Raw genomic sequence first — 27,587 nt, 5'->3', positions numbered from 1 at the left:
GAGTGTAAAGGGCTGGAAAGTCAGAAAGCCTGATTATAATCAACATTAGATTTCTATTGGTGATCTCAGGGGTTGTACAAGAGCATTAACTGTGCTTTTCCAGTTAGATTCTCACAGGCATATAATTATAGTTTGCATGCCTTGGAATGTGATATGATTTAATTAAGCACAGGGGACTTATTCAGTCCCTCACAGGAGAAAATTAAGTACTTAGGAAACAGCATTACTGTACCTTATTCAGGCCACTAGGGTGCATTGCTGTTGAAGCTTTTTTTTTCTTCTAATTTTTATTTTCTCTAAAACTTTAATTCCCTAGAAGAAATAAGCTGAATGGTGCCCTAGTGATCTCAGTGTCTTATGACTCCTTCTCATGACCTTATTAAGTTAAACTTTGCAGGCAATGACACTAGTTTGTTTTTTAGTTTCTTAAAATTCGTGTGATGTACACTGACATTTTCCCTAAAAACAAATCAGCTGCAAAGGTGAGTGGAAATGTATTCCTCATAGTTGAAGTTTTATTTTCTTTCCCCAGTCCATTTTTACACTCTACTAATTGCCTGTTGTATGTTGAGGATTTTGTGAAGAACAAAGATGTCACTGATGGATAAGCCTTCTTGCTCCTGTTACTATATTGCTGATATCATAATTATTCAATATCCCACTCTACATCTGAGCAGCATAGTAGCTGGATTTTAGACCTTTTTGGAACATTGAACTCCTGATATGTTTGTTTTTTTTTTTCCCTCTACATTTACTGTGAATGGTCCTAATTTTATTTAACATCTATTTTCTGAGTCTGTATGTTCTAATATTTTGATATTCAGGCACTTCTTTATGAGATACTGCTGGGTAGGCAGCTAGAAGTGTTCACAGAGATAAGTTGGTCCAATCTGTACAAATTTTCAGGGATTATAAAAACTAAGTAAAGTGTTACTCAAATTATAACTTGGTGTCACACAAAGTTATATATATATGTATTTTTTGATGTAAATATATGTACCTAACCAAGTACTTCCATTGAAATTGGAGTAATTCTTTTTCTAATGAAAAAATATGAAGATTCACTTATTTTTTCAAGAACCAGTGTGACTCTCACAGTGTCAGGGCTGTCTCTCTCTACCTGGAGATGTTTTCTATATTGTAATTAAGCCAATAGCAAACCTCTTTGCTCAGAGAGTCTCAGTAAATGGTTTTGATGAATTGGCATAAACATGGTGTGATGGAGAAAAGTACCCAAATGTTCCAAACCATTCTTGGGGCAAACGTATAAATGAGTTAGAATCACTGGTTGTGGCACTGGCCTCTTTGTTAAGTGAATAGGGATCTGAGGGTTACCGATAATCTAAAGTGAAGTACTTGTGATGTGAGACTATTTTCAGTATTTTGTAAGGTCATATCAATTAATCAAAGAGCATTCATCTCATTAAATAAAAAAGTAAATACTAATGTTATTGCTATTTGATATCTATATCAAATAGCTGGATGAAGCTATTTGGGCTGGATGAAGCACAAGCTGGAATCAAGATTGCTGGGGAAATATTAATAACCTCAGATACACAGATGGCACCACTCTTACGGCAGAAAGTGAAAAAGAACTAAAGAGCCTCTTGATGAAAGTGAAAGAAGAAAGACAAAAAGTTGGCTTAAAGTTCAACATTCAGAAAACAAAGATCATGACATTCAGTCTCATCACTTCATGGGAAATAGATGGGGAAACAGTGGAAACAGTGGCAGACTTTATTTTTTGGGCTCCAAAATGACCACAGATGGTGACTGCAGCCATGAAATTAAAAGACGCTTACTCCTTGGAAGAAAAGTTATGACCAACCTGGACAGCATATTCAAAAGCAGAGACATTACTTTGCCAACAAAGGTCTGTCTAGTCAAGGCTATGGTTTTTCCAGTAGTCATGTATGGATGTGAGAGTTGGACTACAAAGAAAGCTGAGCGTGGAAGAATTGATGCTTTTGAACTGTGGTGTTGGAGAAGACTCTTGAGAGTCCCTTGGACTGCAAGGTGCTCCAACCAGTCCATCCTAAAGGAAATCAGTCCTGAATATTCATTGGAAGGACTGATGCTGAAGCTCAAACTCCAATATTTTGGCCACCTAATGTGACAAGCTGACTCATTTGAAAAGACCTTCATGCTGGGAAAGATTGAAGGCAGGGGGAGAAGGGGACGACAGAGGATGAGATGGCTGGATGGCATCACTGACTCAATGGACATGAGTTTGAGTAAACTTAGGGAGTGGGTGATGGACAGGGAGGCCTGGTGTGCTGCAGTCCATGGGGTCGCAGAGTTGGACATGACTGAGTGACTGAACTGAACTGATATCTATATTGTTGCTAGATTGTATATTTTTGATTAGGTAAAATAAAAATAGAATAGCATGTTTTCAGGTTGTTTTACTTGTTCTTCATTACCTAGATACAGTTTTGGTTCAATAAACTTTTTGTTGTAGTTACCAAAAACATGTTAACTAATTAATACAATTTATTTGACACATTCTTTCAAACTTGTGGTCCATGGTGGAAAATTAATAAAATGAGTCTTTGATATATATTGCTGATTGCAGTCCTGAGGCCTAAGGACACCATAGAGACATTATCCATGTTTCAGTAAGGAGAAATATGTTGAATTTGTGTCTGCATAGATTAACCCTTTTTGTCCCAAATATAATTTTTAATATTGGGGGAGATTCTGTGTCAGAAGTTATATGTGGATTGGAAAAAACAAACAGCATTGTGAAAGAGCTGAGATGAGTGTAGAATTACCTAACTGTAGTAGACATTTTTTTCCAGCTAAGCAAACTTAGAAAGAGTATATGTCAAAAGTAAGTGAGTAAGTAATTGTTAGTCACTCAGTCATGCCAGACTCTTTGTGACCCCATGGGCTGCAGCCCACCAGACTCCTCTATCCATGAGACTTTCCAGGCAAGGATACTAGAGTGGGTTACCATTTCCTTCTCCAGGGGATCTTCCCAACCCAGGGATCAAACCTGGGTTTCCTGCACTGCAGGCAGATTCTTTACTGAGTGAGCTACAAGGGAAGCCCTATATGTCAGAAGTAAAGTTCACTTCTAAATAGCAAATCCCAAGAGTTTTCTGTGTTATTCCTTCAAAAACATAACTTGGCACACTCCAAGGTGATGACTAGGTGTAGAGCGTTTCTGTTCCTTGTCTTTGTTTTAGTAGAATCCATTTGTGCTAAGTAGGTGCCTGGACTTAGCATACAAAACCAGTGGCTTGGGTTTATTGTAAAATGGTAGGAATGACAGAGCGAATTGATATACAAGGTCTTTAATGGTTCACTAACAACAAATGGACCTCTTCCACATCAAACTGAAGCCCTACATAGACCAGTCCTATGTACTGTCATTTACAGAAAATCTTTACCCAGATGTTTTATGGGCTAACACCACCCTTATGGCAGAAAGTGAAGAGAAACTAAAAAGCCTCTTGATGAAAGTGAAAGAGGAGAGTGAAAAAGTTGGCTTAAAGCTCAACATTCAGAAAACTAAGATCATGGCATCTGGTCCCACCACTTCATGGGAAATAGATGGGGAAACAGTGTCAGACTTTATTTTTTTGGGCTCCAAGATCACTGCAGATGGTGACTGCAGCCATGAAATTAAAAGATACTTACTCCTTGGAAGGAAAGTTACGACCAACCTAGATAGCATATTCAAAAGCAGAGACATTACTTTGCCAACAAAAGTCCGTCTAGTCAAGGCTATGGTTTTTCCAATGGTCATGTATGGATGTGAGAGTTGGATTGTGAAGAAAACTGAGCGCTGAAGAATTGATGCCTTTGAACTGTGGTGTTGGAGAAGACTCTTGAGAGTCCCTTGGACTGCAAGGAAATCCAACCAGTCCATTCTGAAGGAGATCAGTCCTGGGTGTTCTTTGGATGCTGAAGCTGAAACTGCAATACTTTGGAGTTTCCTCATGTGAAGAGTTGACTCATTGGAAAAGACTCTGATGCTGGGAGGGATTGAGGGCAGGAGGAGAAAGGGACGACAGAGGATGAGATGGCTGGATGGCATCACCGACTCAATGGACATGAGTCTGAGTGAACTCTGGGAGTTGGTGATGGACAGGGAGGCCTGGCGTGCTGCAATTCTTGGGTTTGCAAAGAATCGGACACAACTGAGCAACTGAACTGAACTGAAATATGCATTTTAATACTTCTTTGAACCACTAAAGTAACTTAGATATTGAGAGCCCTCAAACAATTCTTTATTTGGGATTTTTTTCTTGTTTGGTGCAGACATCATTTAGCAAGCTATAAAATCAGTCTGTACATAGAACTAAATTATTTCTTGATTAAAAAAAGAATAAAATATAACAGCAGAATTTATGTCAGTAATGTTTACCTATTTTCCATTTGCAGTAAACTCCACAGTTTGAATTATAAAAGCAAACCATATAAAGGAGTTTTTAAGTGTTGTATTAAATGACTTTTCCCTTGCTTAGTCCTATGCCATCTTGACACAAATATGTGGCTGAAGGAGATAATTTTTTTTTGTAAGTAAAAGAGATTATTCTGTTAGTTTTTGAAATACCTAATATTTACTCTGTTGAAAGTTTAGAAATTGTTATAGGACTGCTTATAGAATTAATTTATTCAGCAAACTTTACTAATTTAATAAGATTTTTAGGCACTGAGAGATACAGTACTTAGAGTGAATATCATAGACACTGTACTTATTCTTGTGGAACAAAACTCTAACAAAAGAGTCATCCAGTTACACACAAAATGATAATGAAACATGGAAAGTCCAATCATTGATGAGATATCAAGATTTGAGAGCACCTAGCAGGAATGCAGAGGGTACGGGGGGAGGGCTGTGAAGATTCTGGTGAGGCATAACATTTAAATTGAGACCTGCAAAATGAATAAGACTTTGTCACCTGTGGCAAGTGAAAGTGTATTTATTGATAAAGAAAAGATAAACAGAGGAGAGAGTGTTTCAGGAAAAGGGACAAACCAAGCCTCAATACGGTCCTATGGTTAGAGTGTAGACCACGTGTGAAACTGGGACGTAGTGTGTAAGGGGAGAAAAGACAGGACCTGAAGTGAGGATGTGGGCTTCCCAGCTGGTACTAGTGGTAAAGAATTCACCTGCCAGTGCAGGAGATGTAAGAATCATGGGTTTGATCCCTGGGTCGGGAAGATCCCCTGGAGAAGGAAATGGCAGCCCACTCCAGTATTCTTGCCTGGAGAATCACATAGACAGAGGAGTCTGGTGGGCTGCAGTCCATGGGGTCACAAAGAGTTGGACATTACTGAAGTGACTTAGCAGCAGCAGGAGCAATGAGGATGTAGGGAGGACCACACATGAAGGGCATCCTAAGCCTCATGCCCCAGGAGCAACTGTATCCTAGGAGCAACTGTATCCTAGGGCATAAGGGAAGCATAGGAGATTTTAAATAGAGGAAAATCATTTCAGATTTATATTTTAAAAAATCTCTTTGGCAATAATGTGGACAGTGGGTGGAGAAGAGCAAGTAGTGGAATCTACTCAAGTCATGACCTTAAGTGAAAAAGTATGGACCTTGCATGATGAGAAATAAGGAACTGAGGGTTACTGCACATGTGTTTACCCTTGGGGGTTTATGTTACTGCCTTCTGATTAATTTTGTTGGATTCTCTTGGAAATCCTGAGATGACTGCTGTAGGGCCTCCCATGTGGTTATTCCCCACTTTATTTTGAGATTGTGATTATTGAATGCAACATTTTGCAATTCAGCTGTTTTTATCATTTGGATTGCATCTGTAAAATAAGTAGTCTTTAAAATGTTCTTGTAAGTCATCCAAATTTTGAGTATTTATATTTATTCTCTGAGTGTTTTTTTACTAGAAATTCTTGTTTTCAAATTCTTCAGTCCTCTTCCCAGTTTATTTCATATTCTAGAAAAGTTTTTCTTTTCCTTGAGAGAACACTTTCTATGGTTATTGAGCACCCCCCTTCCAAATCCTATCATATCACATCAACAACTAAAACATTATTTCTAAATGGACTTACAACCCCTCCTTATTCAATTCGTAGACCCTTATTTATTTCATATAAGTTACAAACTAGCCTCCTGATGACTTCAATTGAGTAATTAGCTTATACATGCAACAGAAAAGTTTGTAAACTCAGACCAGGTTGAACCACATATTTTAGTAGTTAAGAATTCGAGTCCATGACTCAAGTCAAATGCTTGGCCCCTTGTAGAGCAAATATGCATTTGAGTAGGTGCCTCCTTTTTATTTCTTGAGTGGATCAGATCATGTGATGGCAGCTCTGCATGGTAGAGGAATGGTTGTCGTTTCCTTTAACATCGCTGTTTCACATTTGTTCCCAGGGCAATATCCTTTTCCCCAGTCTCTAACTTGCTCCACTACCAGAAATGGCTTCCCTCTTCCCAAGCAGTGATTGATCATCACCTATCCTCTCTGTCTGAAACAAAACTTATTATTTTCATAGTGTAGCTGATAGAATTGCTGTGTCTGTCAGACCTCTTTATTTCAAGTGATCAAACAGTCACAGGGTGCTCTGAAAGTCAGGCAGCCATTAATCAGAATGACCAGGAATGCTTAAGCCTTTAAGGAACACTTGCTTTACACTTAGAAAGCAGGCACTAGTTGCCCTATAATTAGGAGTTCATGACTATTTGCAAAATGCAAGAGAGCAGTTTTCATTGACACTACTTGAAAACACAAGCTGGACAAACGGAATTGCTCTACTCACTTAGCTTCTTCATGCAGTCACGAAGTCTGGTTTCCAAGCTGAGCACCCTCTGATGTAGCTCCTCATAGTCATAGGCACCGATCTCCTCCTGAATTCCCGTGAGGACAGCAGACAGATTCCGGATTTCCTCCTTGAATTGGGTGATTAACTTGGCGTCTGTTTTGTACTGTTCTAGCACAGGAATCAAAGGCAGGAGCTCGTCCATCTTCTCTTTCAGCTCCTGTGAAAAGCAGCCAGTTGTTTCTGAGAGTCACTTAACCAGATCAAGCAGCTACATTCTTCGTCATGATGCTACAGGAAGATTATTAAAAAAGATTCATAATGCCTTACTGATTTTTTTATTGAAATTGGGTATTTCAGGAGCATGTAAGTGGCCACATGATCATTAGTAGTAAATCCACTTATCTCACGATTCAGTACAAGAACATCTCTTTAAATGGTTAGATGATTTTCTATGCAACGAACTGATCCTTATCATAATGACAGAACTTCCTATGGTAGCAGTTAGGGGTTTATGTAAAATATTGCTTTCTGGTGACTTTTTATAAAGTGAACAATGCATTATTTAGTCAGGAAATATCAGTATGGTCCATCTTCTAAATATGAATTATTATAAATAGGTCAAATACCCTGTTTAGCCAAGTCTACTTACCCATTAATTAATTATCAATAATATAAGGGTATTTATAGAAAATTTTGAACCCTGGAAGAGCTTTACACTAACAGAGTTTTTCCAATTTTAGGCTTGTTCCATTTCTCCCTTCTACTCCTCGCTCTTTTTAATATCCTTCTTAGCATAGCATCATTAGGAATGTAAGTTCATCAAGTATAAAAAAAATCATGCAAAGCTTTGCAAAGCTCAAAGAAATGTATGTTGCTGTTTACTGTTTTGAATTATTACTTATACTCTGACTTCATTTGCCTTAGCATAGGTAATTTAGAGCTCTTTATGTAGGGCAGAGTTGCTTACCAGTGTAGTGAATTAACTCTTTCAAGGACTAAGGTGGTTATGATTTATGTAATAAATGAGCATAGAGTTTTTTGAAATGGAAACACTGATTTTTGTCTAGAGAACAAGAAGTATACTTTGCCAATGCAGTTTTTCCCTCATTCTTATTTTAGGAATGAGCCAGACCTCCAGTTTCACTTTCAGTTTCTGGCCATGTCACCTTTTTTTCCTTTCCTTTAAGTTGATGGTGGTACCCAGTAAAAATATTCCATGAGTTTGATTCAGTTGTAAATTTATTACAAATGTTCTCATTTGTGGAAGAGCTGTTACTGCTATGATCATTTGAGAATAATCCATAGGTGTTGTCAGAAACCATGCTGTATGCTAACTAATTTAAGGAGCTGAAAATTGCATTTTACAATTACGTTTAGAAGATGTTATTACTGTCAATGTGTTAAAATAACAAGAGCTCCCATTGCCACCCTGATTTATGGGCTTCTGTATCTTGTGGGGAAATTTCCATGTGTTCTGTAAGACTGGAATTCTCAGCATTTATCTGTATGTCCATGTTGAGTGGGAGGGGGCAGAGGGTCTTAATGATGAGAAACATTAATAAATATCACAGTCAAAAGGCAGAGTTGCAGAGCTTTGCTCATTTTAGTGTCTCATTTTGAAATAAACTTCTTAGTTTGAGCATTTTGTGCTATCCCTAAAGGAAGACACAATTGCTTCATTAGAATTTTAATGAGAAGAGTTCTGATAGTACCATTTACTGCACATTATAACAACTGTTACAGTGATGAGTTTTACATTCTACTTATGGGTATATTGAAAAGAGGGCAATTCAGATGACATTTTTGGTGGCATTTTATTTCCCCTAAGCTAAAATCTATATATAGATATGGGTAAAAGTGTTAGTCACTCGCCCATGTCTGACTCTTTATGGCCCCATAGACTGTAGCTCCTCAGTCTTCTTGTCCGTGGAATTCTCCAGGCAAGAATACTGGGGTGGGTTGCTATTCCCTTCTCCAGGGGATCTTTCTGACCCAGGGATCGAACCTATATCTCCTGCATTACAGGCAGATTCTTTACCATCTGAGTTACCAGTTTATATGTATATAAATTTTGGAATCTTTTCAAAAATTTATAATTCAATTATTGGCAGTCAGTTCTAACTCAGGGCAATTGTCAGAGAGCAATGGAAAGTCTAACTAATGTATGTATCAAATACTTCAAATATGAAAGTAGAGTAACACAGATCTGTGTGCTTAATAATCCTTTCTTGAATTTCACATTCTACTACATTGCTCTTATAGCAAAGAGTATAGCTAGACTGTCTTACCCAACCAAGATCTCTTCATAGAAGAATGACAGTCTCAAGTATGATATTGAGACAAGTTTTTTTTTTTTTAATCATAAAGGATACGGAAGATACAACATACTTAGATTTTTTGGCAAGTTGAAGATGGTGTGCTAGAGGAGGATTTTCTTCCAAGGTAAACGTATTAAATGGTAAACTTACTTTTGGAATATGCCATTTCTTCTTCTCAAATATGGCAGCTCAGCAGCTAGAGCAAAATCTGACTCGTGGTAGGACTTGGTGAATAAACACATTCAGCAAGTATATATTGAGCATTTAATTATTATTATTATATTTAATTCAGAGAACTATGGTTTAGTTGGAGAGGCAATGTAGCATTGGTTTAAAGAGGTTTAACTTAGGAGTTGGACTTTGTAGTTCTGATACATATTAGATATACGATCCTAGATGAGTTGCATGATTTCTTTGTACACGAGTTTCTTCATCTGAATGATGGGAATAAGCATAGTGTCTACCTTACAGGATTTTTGTGAGGATTAAAGTAGTTAATATATAATATATTTAAAGTTATTGAAACTATATGTTGAATACATGTAATTCTTCAGAAAAAATGATGCTATTATCATTATTGCTACATGAATTTTGACATACAAGTTCAGTATATACATGGATTACATGAACTAGGAAAATCAAAATCATTATGTTCTATGATGCTGCCTGAAAATTAAGTTTTCTTATCGGCAACTTGTCTGCTGCTAGACACACTTACAGAATAGGCAGTTTTCTCTCTCTTTTATTTTTTCTCCCAGCCTTGTATCTTTTTGTTTCTTTGTCTCCTATCTTCTCCCTAAAGTTCCCATAGATGCACATACATCATCATGTGTCACCAACTCTGCCAGCCCTGGTCCTGCAAGCAGTTCTTTGGCATGAGTTCTATGTTGTCCATCTAACTTTGAATGATTTTCACTTTGAGCCAGAAACTCCGAGCTCCTCTCCTTCTGTCCCTCTTCCTTTCTGGGAATGCTCCCTAGGCACTCTAAGTGCCAGCTTGTCATTTCTTACTTGGTTGATGGCTCCAGCATCAGGCTCACTGTATTGCTGTATACCCTAATCTTGAATATTGAAAATTGACATAGAAAATCTTTTGGTTTTCTTGCTCTCCTGTGTGATTTAATATTTTCTGGGGAAGAAAGTGAGCACTAGTCCAAAACCATTTTCTTGATTATTGGTAAATCTTTCCCTGAAAAGATTTTTGATAACCCTTCCCGTGAAGTTGTCTAAACAAAATTAATCACTTCTCCCTTTGTGCTGTCAAGTAATGTTTATGCCTCTTTTTACTGTCAGTGTGACCAGTTTGTTAGGTCTCTTTCACAGAAGAGAGTCTATGTGTTATATACCCAGCAGAGGGCCCAACACTGTTTTGTGCACACTATGTGCTCAATAAATATTGGTTAAAATTAATTTGTTTGCTTGTCAACCTTATATCCTTCTGTGTTTACCATTTCTCCATAAATTCTCTGTCCTTCTAAGTTTGCTTATTGTCTCATTCACAGTAATCTTTCAATTTATTTTTATCTTCTAGGCCTTGCTCTGATTTGTTATAATTTCTTAACCTTCTGGCTTTGCTTGCTTCTTTCTTTAACCTCAAGATTCATCACGTTAGTCCCCTCTCTCATCAGTACCCTGAACTTTCTTACCCTCTTGTCCTTCTTTTGTATCTTTCTGATAAAACTTTAAAACTGGCTCTCTATTCAGGCTCCTGAGCAGCAATGAAGGAAATGACAAAACAATGATAATTTCTGCCATATTATACTGTGTCATCCAGAGATCCTATTTTGTGACCCTATCTCCCTGCCAGTCACAGTTATGTGTGAAAATAACTTCTGATGTTTGACCAAGAACTTGAATTCAGGACCATTCCCTCAGCCTTAGCAACGAATCTTACTTCCTAATTGGCAGGGAAAGCAGAGGCTATTATGTTTGTAAAATCTTAGTCTGTTTTATAAACTATGTCCTGTGCCTTTGTCAGGCAGACTGTGTCTTTTTCATAGAAGATCAAATGGCATTATCATGGTCAGATTTTATTTCAGTCTATGACAGTGTCACATAGTGTGCTCAAAAGCACCATTTCTCCATTTTCAGTGTTTCTAGATACTCAATAATGGCTTAAAACATGAAAAAAAAAAAAAAACTTTATTTGTAAATAGTGAAACCAACCCTCTTCTATGTGCGGTTAATAATGGTGGTATTATTGCTTCTTTTAATAATTTATATTCTCTATATTTCTCCTCATATTAGCAAGGCATAAAATCATCATAAAGTCTTTGACAAATTTAGTTATTGATTTTCCTATATTTCCCATTGGCATACACATTGAAATGCCTTTAAATCTATCCACAATATCCATCTAGCTCAAGGAGGGTGAGGCTGTTTTCAGAGTAAGTTTTCTATGCATTCCAACCAGCTAATGGTCAGTTTCAGTGGAGAGATGATTGATGTCCCCATTGAGTCTTGAACCTTATGCATATGGGCTGATGAACAGTTATTTCTAGCTGAGTGTCATGGTGGCTGTCCGTTGTACTCAGTGTCTTATTTGTATTAATAAGACAGCTGAAGTCACACCTACTTGAAAATGCTTGGTCATTAGTGTCTTCCGGTCATCTTCAATCTGCCGAAACTTGGCTTTCAGCCCTTTCATTTGTGTTTCCATTTTTAGGACGTATTGGAAATCTCTTTGAGTTCTCAAGTTTAAGACTTCAATAGATTGGGACATATTCTGAACCTGTTAAACAAGAACACTGGCTGTACATTATTGTCTATACTACTGAGGTATATGCAAAAAAAAAAAATCAGTTTTTCCCACTAATAAAACTGTCAGTGCCAAGTCCATAATTACATTTCCACAGGACATACTTTCAGAAGGCAATTCTTCATACGAAACATTCCAATAATGTAGCAAAAGAAAATTACTGCTAGGCAGGAAATAATAAAATGAACATTCTAGCATTAGAAATGACTAAATATAAATAAGAATTTGATATATCATAATAATAAATTAAAAAAAAAAGAATATTCATTCCAGGGCTTAGTAAGCTTATGATGGCTCAATCTGTTAAATGTTAAGATAAGTTGTTTCTATCAGTACTAAATCTGACATCCTCAAAGTCTGGGATGCAGAGCAATTTTGGGGGTAGTGAAGTGTCCAACAGATCTAGAATGCATTTATTCCAGTACAGTCACTTCAGGCTGCATGTGCTATACTCCCAGGGGTGAGGCTGAATTGAGCAAGACGAATGGTAGTAGGGCTGGGACACCTCCTAACTTGGAGAGGGTACTATTGAAAAGACCTGGAAATCCCTTTGCTGTTCACCTTTAACTGTCACAACATTATAAATTTGCTATTCCCCAATACAAAATGAAAAATTTTAAATGATGTGCATCAAGATATGGAAGGATTATAAGAGTACATATTAGGTGGTTGATATTATTTTCCTGGTGGGTGGTGAGATATGGGTGAGAAGAGAAGTAACAAAATAAATATTGCAGAAAGATGTCCCTGGTAATTACTATATAGAAATCCATCTGCATAGAATTATATTTTTACTTACATAAATGAATACATGAAAGCATGGTCAAAAATGGTGAGATTCCAGGTGAGTTTTGCTTCATTTGGGCTTCCCTGGTAGCTCATCTGGTTAAGAATCCGCCTGCAATTCGGGACACCCTGGGTTCAATCCCTGGGTTGGGAAGATCTCCTGGAGAAGGGAACAGCTACCCACTCCAGTATTCTGGCCAGGAGAATTCCATGGACTCTATAGTTCATGTGGTCACAGAGTCAGACACAGCTGAGTGACTTTCATTTTCAACTTGCTTCATTTAATATATTTTTATCTGTTATTCCATATGTTTTAAAATAAACATGTATTATTTATATAACACATAAAAACTTATTTTCATTGTAAAACTTGTGAATTACAAATAAGAAAGGGATGATTTGTTCAGAGACAAATTTCTGTCATCAGGTAAAGTCACAGAGCTTAGTGGACCAGCTAGTTTTAAAGAGCCCATTGTCAATACATCCCTCAGATCTAGACTATTCAGAAAAGGTAGTGAATTCTTCTGCTTTGGCTTGCCTCAGTTCCTCCACTGTTTTTTCCCCAGAGGTCATATTTTTCTGTTTCTCTTTCAGCTGTCTTAATGGATAGTCCTGTCCTTTACAAATCTTGTCTTTCAAGACATACTACAATCTCACTTATATTAACCTAATTGTGAATTGTGTGTGAATGGGAAGCACAAAAGTGGCTGTCCTTCTGTAAATTCCCTGAGGTTAGATGCTGTGTCTTATTCATACCTTTTACTCCCGAGACCTTACACAGAACCAGGGATGGAATAATTGCTCAATAAATATCTACTGGGTAAAATTATCTTATTTTTATCTATTGGGTAAAATTACCACAGACTTGTCTAACTCCATGAAACTGTGAGCCATGCCACGTAGGGCCACCCAAAACAGATGGGTCATGGTGGAGAGTTCTGACAAAATGTAGCACACTAGACAAGGGAATGGCAAACCACTTCAGTATTTTTGCCTTGAGAACCCCATGAACAGTATGAAAAGGCAAAAAAGATAGGACACTGAAAGATGAACTCCCTAGGTCGTTAGGTGCATAATATGCTACTGGAGATCAGAGGAGAAATAACTCCAGAGAATGAAGAGAGGGAGCCAAAGCAAAAACAACACCCAGTTGTGGATGTGACTGGTGACGGAAGCAAGGTCTGATGCTGTAAAGAGCAATATTGCATACGAACATGGAATTTAGGTCCATGAATCAGGACAAATTCGAAGTGGTCAAACAGGAGATGACAAGAGTGAACGCTGACGTTTTAGGAATCAGAGAACTAAAATGGACTGGAATGGGTGAATTTAACTCAGATGACCATTATGTCTACTACTATGAGTAAGAATCTCTTAGAAGAAATGGAGTAGCCATCATAGTCAACAAAAGAGTCTGAAATGCAGTACTTGGATGCAATCTCAAAAACGACAGAATGATCTCTGTTCATTTCCAAGGCAAACCATTCAATATCATGGTAATCCAAGTCTATGCCCCAACCAGTAATGCTGAAGAAGCTGAAATTGAATAGTTCTATGAAGACCTATAAGACCTTCTAGAACCAACACCCAAAAAAAGATGTCCTTTTCATTATAGGGGACTGGAATGCAAAAGTAGGAAGTCAAGAAACACCTGGAGTAACAGGCAATTTGGCCTTGGAATACACAATGAAGCAGGGCAAAGACTAATAGAGTTTTGCCAAGAGAACACACTGGTCATAGCAAACACCCTGTTCCAACAACACAAGAGAACACTGTACACATGGACATCACCAGATGGTCAACACCGAAATCAGATTGATTATATTCTTTGCAGCTGAAGATGGAGAAAGCCTATGCAGTCAGCAAAAACAAGACCGGGAGCTGACTGTGGCTCAGATCATGAACTCCTTATTGCCAAATTCAGACTTAAATTGGAGAAAGTCGGGAAAACCACTAGAAAATTTAGGTATGCCCTAAATCAAAACCCTAATGATTATACAGTGGAAGTAAGAAATAGATTTAAGGGACTAGATCTGATAGACAGAGTGCCTGGTGAACTATGGACAGAGGTTCATGACATTGTACAAGAGACAGGGAGCAAGACCATCCCCATGGAAAAGAAATGCAAAAAAGCAAAATGGCTGTCTGAGGAGGCCTTACAAATAGCTGTGAAAGAGAAGTAAAACTCAAAGGAGAAAAGAAAAGATATACCCATTTGAATGCAGAGTTCCAAAGAATAGCAAGGAGAGATAAGAAAGCCTCCCTCAGGGATCAGTGCAAAGAAATAGAGGAAAACAATTGAATGGGAAAGACTAGAGATCTCTTCAAGAAAACTAGAGATACCAAGGGAACATTTCATGCTAAGATGGGCTCAATAAAGGACAGAAATGGTATAGAACTAAGAGAAGCAGAAGATATTAAGAAGAAGTGGCAAGAATACACAGAAGAACTGTACAAAACAGATCTTCATGACCCAGATAATCATGATGATGTGATCACTCACCTATAACCAGATATCCTGGAATATGAAGTCAAGTGGGCCTTAGGAAGCATCACTATGAACAAAGCTAGTGGAGGCGATGGAATTCCATTTGAGGTCTTTCAAATCCTAAAATTTGATGCTGTGAAAGTGCTGCCCTCAATATGCCGGCAAATTTGGAAAACTTAGCAGTGGCCACAGAACTGGAAAAGGTCAGTTTTCATTCCAATCCCAAAGGCAATGCCAAGAAATGCTCAAACTACTGCACAGTTGCACTCATCTCACACACTAATAAAATAATGCTCAAAATTCTCCAAGTCAAGCTTCAGCAATAAGTGAACCATGAACTTCCAGATGTTCAAGCTGGTTTTAAAAAGGCAGAGGAACCATAGATCAAATTGCCAACATCCACTGGATCATCAAAAAAGCAAGAGAGTTCCATAAAAACATCTATGTCTGCTTTATTGATTATGCCAAAGCCTTTGTGTGGATCACCACAAACTGTGGAAAATTCTTCAAGAGATGGGAATACCAGACCACCTGACCTTCCTTTTGAGAAACCTGTATGCAGGTCAGGAAGCAACAGTTAGAACTGGACATGGAAGAACAGACTGGTTCCAAATAGGAAAAGGAGTACATCAAGGCTGTATATTGTCACCCTGCCTATTTAACTTCTATGCAGAGTACATCATGAGAAACGCTGGGCTGGAAGAAGCAAAAGCTGGAATCAAGATTGCCAGGCAAAATATCAGTAATCTCAGATATGCAGATGACACCACCCTTATGGCAGAAAGTGAAGAGGAACTAAAGAGTTTTTTGATGAAAGTGAAAGAGGACTGTGAAAAAGTTGGTATAAAGCTCAACATTCAGAAAATGAAGATCATGGCATCTGGTCCCATCACTTCATGGCAAATAGATGGAGAAACAGTGGAAATAGTGGCAGACTTTATTTTTGGGGGGCTTCAAAATGACTGCAGATGGTGATTGCAGCCATGAAATTAAAAGATGCTTCCTCCTTGGAAGAAAAGTTATGACCAACCTAGACAGCATATTAAAAAGCAGAGACATTACTTTGCTAACAAAGGTCCATTTAGTCAAGGCTATGGTTTTTCCAGTAGTCACGTATGGATGTGAGAGTTGGACTATAAGGAAAGCTGAGCGCTGAAGAATTGATGCTTTTGAACTGTGGTGTTGGAGAAGACTTTTGAGAGTCCTTTGGACTGCAAGGAGATCCAACCAGTCCATCCTAAAGGAGATCAGTCCTGGGTGTTCATTGGAAGGACTGATGTTGAAGCTGAAACTCCAATACTTTGGCCACCTGATGTGAAGAGCTGACTCATTTGAAAGGTCCCTGATGCTGGAAAAGGTTGAAGGCAGGAGGAGAAGGGGACATAGACCATGTGGTGGCTGAATGGCATCACTGACTCAATGGACATGAGTGTGAGTAAACTCTGGGTGTTGGTAATGGATAGGGAAGCCTGGCATGCTGCTGTCCATGGTGTCGCAAGGAGTAGGATACGACTGAGCGACTGAACAGATCTGAAAATTATCTTTGGCTTTCAGTAGCAGTAAAAGATAACAAGTTAATATTTTAAGAAATATATCTTTCTCCTGTCATTGGTTAGGCTATAGTATTACATGGCTCTGAAATATTTCTTAATTTACTATCATTCCTACATTCAGAAAGCTTTGTTTAAAAAAATCTTTGATTCAGCACAAAATTATGGAGGCAACATTGAAAGCCTGGTGACTGCATCTTAGATAAATGCAGTGCTTTCAAAATAATTTTCAGCTCCCTTATGAAAGCATGAAAGAGGAAAAGCCATTTGTGTTAAAGAAACACTTGACACATTTAAATGCGGTATTTGTCTATGAAGACAGTCATCATTTGCATGGCCAATATTCTCCTAGGATTTCTGTGTACTTTGGCAGAGTCCACAGAGTTAAGGAAGATCCCCTGGAGGAGGGCACGGCAACCCATTCCAGTATTCCTTTCTGGAGAATCCCTGTGGACAGAGAAGTCTGGTGGGCTATAGACCATGGGGCCAGAAAGAGTCGGACCTGACTGAGTAACTAAGCACAGCACACAGAGTTAGAAATTGATAGACAAGTGAGATATTTTGGATAGTTAAAACACTCTCTCTTTTATTTTGCCTCTAAGTTACCCTATGAAGTTAATTTTCAACTTTATTTGTGTTATGGGAAAATGTACTGAGAGAATTTTTGCTGAGACTTAATTGTGACCTTCAATATTGAATAATCATATATAATTATAAGAACTACCTTTGGGGTGTGACTAGAAATGGAATAGTCTAGTTGGGAAGGATGGTTCTGGGCTGCCTTTTGCTCTTCCTGATGGCTGTACCTCAGACCATTTACTTTCCCACTGGTCATGGAGACCCACTGAGAATCAGTTTCTTGCTGAGACTAGAGACTGGACCCCCACCAGCATTACACTTGTGGGAAGGAGACTTCCTCCTCTGTTAGTCTGCTTATCACTGATGTTCTTCCATTCAGCTGCCTACTCATGTCTCTCTCCACAGTGTGGCAAGCTTATTGTCCCCCTTCATTCATAGTTTTTTTTTTTTTTTTTAATTCTTTATTTATCCTGTTAATTAGGATAAATGAAATATCTGAGTCCTTTCTAAACTTAAACACAAATTAACTTAGATTTTCACCCCCATTTATAATTAGCGTCCAACTCTTTGCAGACCCCATGGACCGTAGCTGGCCAGGCCCCTCTGTACATGGAATTCTCCAGGCAAGAATACTGGAATGGTTGCCATTCCCTTCTCCAGGGGATTTTCCTGATCCAGGAATCAAAGCTGGGTCTTCTGCTTTGCAGGCAGATTTTTTACTGTCTGAGCCACCAGAGAGGCCATGATTAGTGCAGAGGCTACTTAAAAAATTAATAATAAAGCCCTACAGTTCAATATGCTTGGATAGCATTGGGGTTAACACAACTAAACAGGTATTTCACTACTGTAGGTCTCCACAGATCCTTTAATATTAAACTCAGTGATGGAAATCTTCAAGAGTGATGTATCATGTACTGTTGTTTAAAATTATTTTATTGGAAGGATGTCACCAGCTTCCTTTTCCAAAAATCACATTTTAGGCAATATTGACCTAGACAATGGAGGTATGTACAGAGAAGCTAAATAGCTGACAGACAAACTTTTTTTAGGTAAAAGATTTTAGCTGGGACACACTAAGGCCTGATGTATTGTAAAACCAATTGTAATCTTTCTAATATTTAGAAGTATAAATGTACTTGTTTAAAATATTTTACAGAGCTTGTATTAAATAATTGTGGGTACCATAAGTGGCATTTTGAATGACGCTGGCATGGTGTTAGAAAATGCAAAATTGATCTGGTATGGATTCACAGTCTACTGATTGAGTGGCAATGATAAGGTTTTTAGCCTCAAAGAGCACCATTTTCCTTTTATGTAAACTTCGAAGGACATCTGCCTGCTATGAAATTGGAATGGAGCAGATACAAATATAATAGATGGGAACTATTGTTATTAATATTATTCTTATTATGAGTATTCCCTTATATGATTAAATCAATCCTTTGGTTAATAGTGAAATGGGCTACTTAATGGTCAGGCTTCTATTTGCTGTCTGGTACCTTGGATATTTGTAAAGCTATGAAGTCAATAGGGGCTTCCCTGGTGGCTCAGATAGTAAAGAATTTGCCTGCAATGCGGGAGACCCAGTTTTCATCCCTGGGATGGGAAGATCCCCTGGAGAAAGAAATGGCAACACTGTAGTATTCTTGCCTGTAGAATCCCATGGACAGAGGAGCCTGGTAGGCTATAGTCCTTGGGATCGCAAAGTGTCACAAAGAAGTGACTGAGCCACTGACCATTTCACATTTTCAGAGAAGTCAGCAAGGGACTGGCTGAATCTGAGTGAACTCTGGGAGTTGGTGATGGAGAGGGAGGCCTGGCGTGCTGCGATTCATGGGGTCGCAAAGAGTCGGACACGACTGAGTGACTGAACTGAACTGAACTGAAGATACTGTTAATAAATTTTGTCTTTTGTCATTTAGGTATTGAATTTTTAAAGATGTAATTTTCTAGAATTTCTTTAAAGCTAAACAAATTGCCTATTGAATGGTGTGGTCATATAAATTTCAGTGATTGCTTTCAATCGGTTACCTGTAGTTGTACTCTTCTTGCCTCATTCGTCCCTCACAAATTTTAGGTTTTATTATAGCTCTGGAATACATTTCACTCTGGACATGTAGAGAGTATTATCTACTTCCTGACTTTCCCAGTTTATTTTAATTTTTCAACTGATTTTTGAGCCAATGTCTATTTTTAGATGTGTGTATGCAATAATATTGGAGAAGGCAATGGCACCCCACTCCAGTACTCTTGCCTGGAAAATCCCATGGACCGAGGAGCCTGGTGGGCTGCAGTCCCTGGGGTCGCTGGGAATTGGTCACCACTGAGCAACTTCACTTTCACTTTTCACTTTCATACATTGGAGAAGGAAATGGCAGCCCGTTCCAGTGTTCTTGCCTGGAGAATCCCAGGGACGGGGGAGCCTGGTGGGCTGCCGTCTATGGGGTCACACAGAGTCAGACACGACTGAAGTGACTTAGCATAGCATGCAATAATATACTTAAAATAGTAATACAAATAAGACAGTCATGTCTAAGAAAATGTTTCTCATCAAACTTGTAGAAAGAAGATATTTTTTGTGTGTAGAAAAGAAGATTGGAGTAGAAAGTAATCTGAGAAGAAATACAAACTAATAGAAAAGCAAAATTGGACTTAAAAGATTAAATCTTTTTACCAGCCTAATTAATTTTGTTAGTAACCAAACAATACTAAACTGCATGTTTCAATTTTTTTCAGAGATATAAAGAAAATCTAGATTGGAAAACAATACACAAGAATAACCATAGTTCATATGTCATGATTTCTAACAGGTGATAGCTGGAGTCATTAACTTGAATGACAATTAAATTTGCTCTTGTCTGGGAGACAGATTTTGAAGGAACAGGGAAGACTGGATCTTGTTTAAAAAGAGTCTTAAGAAAAGAGAGCAAATAGATGATGATAACTCTGAGGATAAGGGCATCAGAAAGACTAATCTCTGTATGAAAATATGAAAAAAAATCTTCTTAAAATCTTAGGGCATCAAAACACTTTCAAATAATGTGCACTGAGGAAAGTTATTTTATTTATGTGGCAGTGGAAGAGAGTTACTGCAGCTTAAATTCCATAAAATAGGAATGTCTGTATTAACAGATTCAATGCTTTCATTTTTCTAGTTTCTCTATTTTCTGTTAAAGCTTCCTATTTTGTGCCATAATTGTGTAGATGATCATGGAAATGATATTACACAGAGTGAATTGTTGAGCATGATATCCTCTGAAAACACATACTACCTAATTTATCTTATTATCCCCAAGGGTATTTAAAGTTCAAATATGTTGTCATCCTTCCATGAGTCTGGCCACTCCGGCTGTCCAACTGTATTCAGGGACTGACACAGTGAAAGTCTGAATGAGAAAAATTGAAAGAACCATTCATTGTTTTTTTTCTTTTGTCCCTAAACTAAACATAAATAACCTTTCATGAGATGACTTTCATCTGTGAAAGAGAATAAATCAAGGGCATTCTGCATTTGATTGTTATGGATCCAGCTTAAGTAAATTATATGGAGAGAATGCTCTTGAATGAAATTGAAGAACTTAATGTTCAAAGGAATAACTTAGAGGATGATGATAAATACTTAGAATTATTCATTATCTGTCCAGATAGCTTGCATATTGTATGCCATTATTTTTACTTCCTTGCAAGGTTGTTAATGAGATCCAAAAGTATGAGCTCAATGAGTTTAGTGTGATCTTGACAGCTGAGGCTAAATTTCTGACACAGGAATAAGGCTTTGTACTGTTTTTTTTCTTAAGGGGAGATCAATTGGATATTGAGAAATATGATGGAAATTAGTCTTAGAGCAAGATTGGAAACAGTAAGAGTCATAAATAGAACAGTAGAGCAGGAATCTTGAGGTACTGCTTTCAAGGGGGTAAAACATTTATTTGAGAAGGGGGAAAAATTGAAAGACTCCTCCTTACGCTAACCTGCTTTCCCATATTTCCTTTACAAAGAATGGTAGATTTCAGTAAGAATATTCACACGGGATAGAGGACACCTACCTTTTCCAGCAGCTGGCGAAGCTGCCTGCTTTTGGCATCCCGGGAACACAGGTTTTGTTCTGGAGCAACCACTGTGCAAATGCATCGTCCATCAGGATCCTGTGCTGAGCTATATACCTGCCACCCTTCTTTGGGACTAATCTGAGTCTGAGGAAACCAACAGCAAACATACAAAACACACAGAGAGTTAAAGAGAGCATGAGTTTGCATAATTTTAGGCAAAGTATCTTTTTATTTTTACAGTTTTTCTCTAAATAGTTTTCTCTTAAATAGTTTTTCTCTAAGTTAAAAACGAGATTGAACAATTCAAGTAGGCAGCACATGTTCATTCACTTACAACTTCCTTTTCAATGGACAGAAGGAGACTCCACCTTTTTCTGTTGGTTCCATATTATTGATTTTGACTGTATATTATTGATTGTTTATCCTACACCACTCCCTAATGCTTTCTGTCATATTTGGACATTTTAATGCAACTTTAGAAGTATCTGCTAAATACTTAGTCACATATCACCAGTCTTTCTGCATAAGATCTGTTAGTTTGTCTTTTTCAACACAAATGGTAATTAGTAGTATATATATATATTTTATGATTATTGTTCATGTGTAATCTTCTGAAGCAAAATTCTCTCCCAGAGAGCTTCCTATGTATTGAAGGGTCAATTATTAATAAAGCTGGAAAGGTATCACCTGAGAACGTAGGGTAAAAGTAATTAGACCAACATTGTTTCGCAAAGGATATAGAGTCTCAGAGGAGTTAAAGACAGTATTTTGGCAGAGGCCAAATTACTCTGGCAATATTGATCTTCCCAGATTACTTTTATGCACTTATCACCTGCCTCCCTAGAAGCTTATCTCAAAATGATGTTTCTGTTCTATTGCAGTCTGCCTCCTATTTATGTTTCTAGTTTTACCCCCTGTATCTTCCTATAAGAAACTTTTTCCCATCCAAATTGGTCTTGGTGTGTCCTGAAAGCATGCCCACCTAGATTCACACCTTTGTATATTTTACTCATTTTGTTCTATTTGAAATACCTCCCTAATAAACCTTCATTTATTCAGCCCTTATGGTTTCCCCTTTGGATTCCCTGGTGGCTAAGCTGGTAAAGAATCCACTTGCAATGCAGGAGACCTGGGTTCGATCCCTGGGTTGGGAAGATCCTTTGGAGAAGGAAATGGCTGCACACACTAGTATTCTTGCCTGGAAAATTCTACGGACTGTCTAGTCCATGGGTTGGCAAAGAGTCGGACATGACTGAGAGAGTTTCAGTTTCACTTTATGGTTTCCCTGGTGGCTTAGTGGTAAAGAATCCACCTACAATGCAAGGGACATGGGAGACATGGGTTCAGTCCCTCGGTCAGGAATGTCCTCTGGAGGAGGAAATAGCAATCCACTCCAGTATTCTTGCCAGGAAAATCCCATGGACAGAGGACTGTGGCAGGCTATAGTCCTTGGGGGTCTCAAAGACTTGGACACAACTGAGCATCTGATAGATAGAGTGCCTGATGAACTATGGAATGAGGTTCGTGACATTGTACAGGAGACAGGGATCAAGACCATTCCCATGGAAAAGAAATGCAAAAAAGCAAAATGGCTGTCTGGGGAGGCCTTACAAATAGCTGTGAAAAGAAGAGAAATGAAAAGCAAAGGAGAAAAGGAAAGATATAAACATCTGAATGCAGAGTTCCAAAGAATAGCAAGAAGAGATAAGAAAGCCTTCTTCAGCAATCAATGCAAAGAAATAGAGGAAAACAACAGAATGGGAAAGACTAGGGATCTCTTCAAGAAAGTCAGAGATACCAAAGGAACATTTCATGCAAAGATGAGCTCGATAAAGGACAGAAATGGTATGGACCTAACAGAAGCAGAAGATATTAAGAAGAGATGGCAAGAATACACAGAAGAACTGTACACAAAAGATCTTCATGACCCAGTTAATCACAATGGTGTGATCACTGACCTAGAGCCAGACATCCTGGAATGTGAAGTCAAGTGGGCCTTAGAAAGCATCACTACGAACAAAGCTAGTGGAGATGATGGAATTCCAGTTGAGCTATTCCAAATCCTGAAAGATGATGCTGTGAAAGTGCTGCGCTCAATATGCTAACACATTTGGAAAACTCAGCAGTGGCCCAGGCTTCAGCAATATGTGAACCGTGAACTTCCTGATGTTCAAGCTGGTTTTAGAAAAGGCAGAGGAACCAGAGATCAAATTGCCAACATCCGCTGGATCATAGAAAAAGCAAGAGAGTTCCAGAAAAACATCTATTTCTGCTTTATTGACTATGCCAAAGCCTTTGACTGTGTGGATCACAATAAACTGTGGAAAATTCTTCAAGAGATGGGAATACCAGACCACCTGACCTGCCTCTTGAGAAATTTGTATGCAGGTCAGGAAGCAACAGTTAGAACTAGACATGGAACAACAGACTGGTTCCAAATAGGAAAAGGAGTTCGTCAAGGCTGTATATTGTCACCCTGTTTATTTAACTTATATGCAGAGTACAACATGAGAAACGCTGGACTGGAAGAAACACAAACTGGAATCAAGATTGCCAGGAGAAATATCAATAACCTCAGATATGCAGATGACACCACCCTTATGGCAGAAAGTGAAGAGAAACTCAAAAGCTTCTTGATGAAAGTGAAAGTGGAGAGTGAAAAAGTTGGCTTAACGCTCAACATTCAAAAATGAAGATCATGGCTTCCGGTCCCACCACTTCATGGGAAATAGATGGGGAAACAGTGGAGACAGCGTCAGACTTTATTTTTCTGGGCTCCAAAATCACTGCAGATGGTGACTGCAGCCATGAAATTAAAAGACACTTACTCCTTGGAAGGAAAGTTATGACCAACCTAGATAGCATATTCAAAAGCAGAGACATTACTTTGCCAACAAAGGTCCGTCTAGTCAAGGCTATGGTTTTCCTGTGGTCTTATGGATGTGAGAGTTGGACTGTGAAGAAAGCTGAGCACCAAAGAATTGATGCTTTTGAACTGTGGTGTTGGAGAAGACTCTTGAGAATCCCTCGGACTGCGAGGAGATCCACCAGTCCATTCTGAAGGAGATCAGCCCTTGGATTTCTTTGGAAGGAATGATGCTAAAGCTGAAACTCCAGTACTTTGACCACCTCATGTGAAGAGTTGACTCATTGGAAAAGACTCTGATGCTGGGAGGGATTGGGGGCAGGAGGAGAAGGGGACAACAGAGGATGAGATGGCTGGATGGCATCACTGACTCGATGGACGTGAGTCTGAGTGAACTCTGGGAGTTGGTGATGGACAGGGAGGCCTGGTGTGCTGTGATTCATGGGGTCGCAAAGAGTCGGACAGGACTGAGCGACTGATCTGATCTGATCTGAGCATCTGAGACTGAGACATGGTTTCAGCCTCTTCTGAAGGATTTTCTGTACTATTCACTGGACATTTAATATGCATTGTCTAGTAGTATTATCTATCTTTCTTATGTCTTGTTTAAATATTAGTCTATATCCAACTATGGGATATATTGGCTATTTCCTGTCTGCTATATTAATTACATTCTATCAAGTACAAAAATAAGTAACTCATTTTTGCCTAGTTATTTTTCAGAAGAGCTGTGCTTTGAGCGTAGATTCTGCATTGACAATCAGAAATTGTGGTTGCCTTGAGGCAGTTTTCAGAGAGACTCTTTTTCATTCCTCCAACTGCTGAGGGTATCAGAGGCTTGACCCTCAACTGAGTTTTCTCTGGGGTTTGTTGAGGCTGAGGAATGCTGCCTGCTCAAGATTAGACCCTATTCCAAGGGACAGCTCACATGCATTGACTTGCTAATGGAAGGATACAATCAAGGATGCCAAGAATCAGGAATAATAGTTATTCCCATTTCACAGAAGAGAAAGTTAGTTAACCTGCTTAAGAATGTGCAGCTTATATGCAGTAGAGTTTTGTATGAAGCAAGAGTGGTACTGTTTAATAGATTGAGAGCCACATGGATAATTTTAAATTTTCTAGTGGGCAGGTTTAAAAAAATAAAAGGATATAAGTGAAATTAATTTAATAATATATTTTATTTAACCTGATATATACAAATATTATATATATACATACATATACAACATGTATAATCAATATAAAAAATATTCATGAGATATTTTACATTGTTTTTCCTCCTTTTTTGCACACTGTTTGAAATTGATTGTGCATTTTACTCTCATGGCATACCTCAATTTGGACTAGCCACATTCCAGTAGCCACAGTGGCTCCCTTATTAGACTGTATAGCTATATTGTCTTGCTGTTAATTCCAATGTTATGGCCATATTAATATGATGCTGAACATCTAGATAATTATTCTTAAAGGTCAATCATATGGATACTGAAAAAACTACATAACAGATGTTACATAGACAGACTATCCAGTTTGCGTCTGAGTTTCTTTTTCCTGTGAAAATACTAGATAAATTGGTGGGCCTCTTTCTAGCTAAGCTCTGACTAACTTCTGCAACTGGGATTTGAAATTCTTCGGCTTTTCTTTGCCTTCTCCTCTATGTTTCCCAGGGAATCAAAATAAAAGGAGGTATTTCTTAAATGATCAGGAGAAGAGAGAGATGCATTTTGTCTATAAAAGAAGGTATTTAAAGACTCAGGCTGAAGGGACTAGAACAAAGGAGGATGAGAGAAGGACTGAGGTGGGGTTAGAAACAAGGAGGTGAATGGTGACCAGCAGAGAACTATTTTGCATAATGCTTGGTGTAACTGCAGTGGTGTGTTTGCCTAAATGTATACTGAGGCACTTTACTTGGTAGGAAGCAGATTCTTAAGCAAACTCAGCCTGGCTGAACTCTCTACACAGAGCTGCTGTAGAATCTACTGTCTTGGAATTTGCAGAACAGATATACTCTCCTATTCTCTCCCAGGCCATGGCTTATCACATACCATCAACCAACACACAGATTTTTTTTTTTTTCAAGAGCTTTAGAGATAATCACTACAGGGTGCTTAAAGTCATTCCAACACCAATCATGCAGAGGCTATAAATTTTAAACTTATGAAATTCAGATGTCATAGTCCTTGTCCTTGGTCTGTAATGAAAAGCAACTGATATCAAACCTACCTTTTAATCTCCTTTTTCAGATAATTCATAGAAGTATCCTGCGCTGCCATTTATTTCTGGGCTGTTGGATTCATTACCACTTCTTTTTTTTTTTTCATTCCCCTTGCTCCTTCTTTCTAGCATTTATGCCTGACTACTGATTAGGATAGAAAAAATGTACTTAGAATTATATATGACTAGAATAGATAGGATCTTAAAGATAGTCTTTTTTTTTTTTTTTTTTTTTAAATAAGAAGAAAAATGCAAAGAGATTATCTACAGAATGGGGATAGGTACAGCTGAGAGGGTAACAGGCAGGAAGGCCAGGGATCTCAAAATGGAGAAAATAGCCTGTAAGTGTCAGACATTTTTCTCTCTCTTAAGCAGCAGGAGGAAACAAACTAGTGATATTTTTTCCTTCTCTATACAAATTTAAAAGGTTTCTCTTAAAATACTGTGTTGCCATAATGACACCTGGTTTCACCTGAAGTTAACCAATGCCTTTTTCTTATGGAAATGTTTGTCTTAAGCTATGCTAATGTACTATGCATTTACCCCAAACTCTGTCTTCAAGTTGGTTCAGCCTCTTGGCTCCGGAACCTACTTGACAAACCAGTATGTTATACTCAGATATTGTTCCCCTAATCTATGTAAATGAGACAATTTGTATGGTGGTCTACCCTTCAAGATTCAAGTTAATCATTTTATGGCCCAGGATAAATTATTTGGTGCCAAGATTATCCCAAAATATATCTTATGGGTGAGGGGCCTGGTGCCATTCTGAGTTTTAAGACATTCCTTTCTTTCATTAACAGACTTCTAGGGACTATATGACATCCAGCTGGAGACTAGCAGGAGGGTACTCTTCTGCCCCCTTCTGATGCCTATGTCAGAAGCTTTCTCTATCTCCTTTATACTTTAATAAAACTTCATTACACAAAAGCTCTGAGCAATCAAGTCTCTGGCCCTGGATTGAATTCAATCTCCTCCGGGGGCCAAAAATCCCGATGTCTTTGCGTGACTCAACAACAACCTTTCACAGTTTAGCAGAGTACTTTTAATGATATAATTAAAGGTTTAAGCTGAGTGACTGTGTGGAACAAATATATCTTGACATAGGTCCTATAGTTTCAACTAAGCTGCTCTTGACATTGGACACAAATCTCAAATGTGTCAGAAAACTAAGGCTTCTCACTAGAATGTGTTTAGCTTTTGTATAAAGGAAAAGGGGCCGCACAATTATAAT

The 27,587-nt window shown here is 38.2% G+C and overlaps 1 protein-coding gene across 2 annotated transcripts in view; it reads right to left on the bottom strand.

Moving 5' to 3' along the window:
* The window catches only part of OLFM3 (olfactomedin 3), a 56,201-nt gene that overhangs the window by 21,730 nt on the left and 6,884 nt on the right, over positions 1–27,587 (bottom strand). Inside the window, exons 2-6 of one of the 2 annotated variants that reach the window (XM_014483121.2) lie at positions 24,613–24,626; positions 23,285–23,292; positions 21,268–21,408; positions 11,636–11,791; positions 6,740–6,959 (exon numbers count right to left, since the gene is read on the bottom strand). In XM_014483121.2, the coding sequence (XP_014338607.1) occupies positions 6,740–6,959; positions 11,636–11,791; positions 21,268–21,408; positions 23,285–23,292; positions 24,613–24,626 (539 nt within the window). Of the gene's footprint in view, positions 1–6,739; positions 6,960–11,635; positions 11,792–21,267; positions 21,415–23,284; positions 23,293–24,612; positions 24,627–27,587 lie in introns of both variants that reach the window. The other variant, XM_005910234.3, reaches the window with a different exon arrangement.

The sequence above is a fragment of the Bos mutus genome, chromosome 3 (genome assembly GCF_027580195.1).
Source record: "Bos mutus isolate GX-2022 chromosome 3, NWIPB_WYAK_1.1, whole genome shotgun sequence".
NCBI lineage: Eukaryota > Metazoa > Chordata > Mammalia > Artiodactyla > Bovidae > Bos > Bos mutus.
Note: the sequence above shows the minus strand (reverse complement) of the source record. Positions and strands in the feature narration are given on the sequence as shown.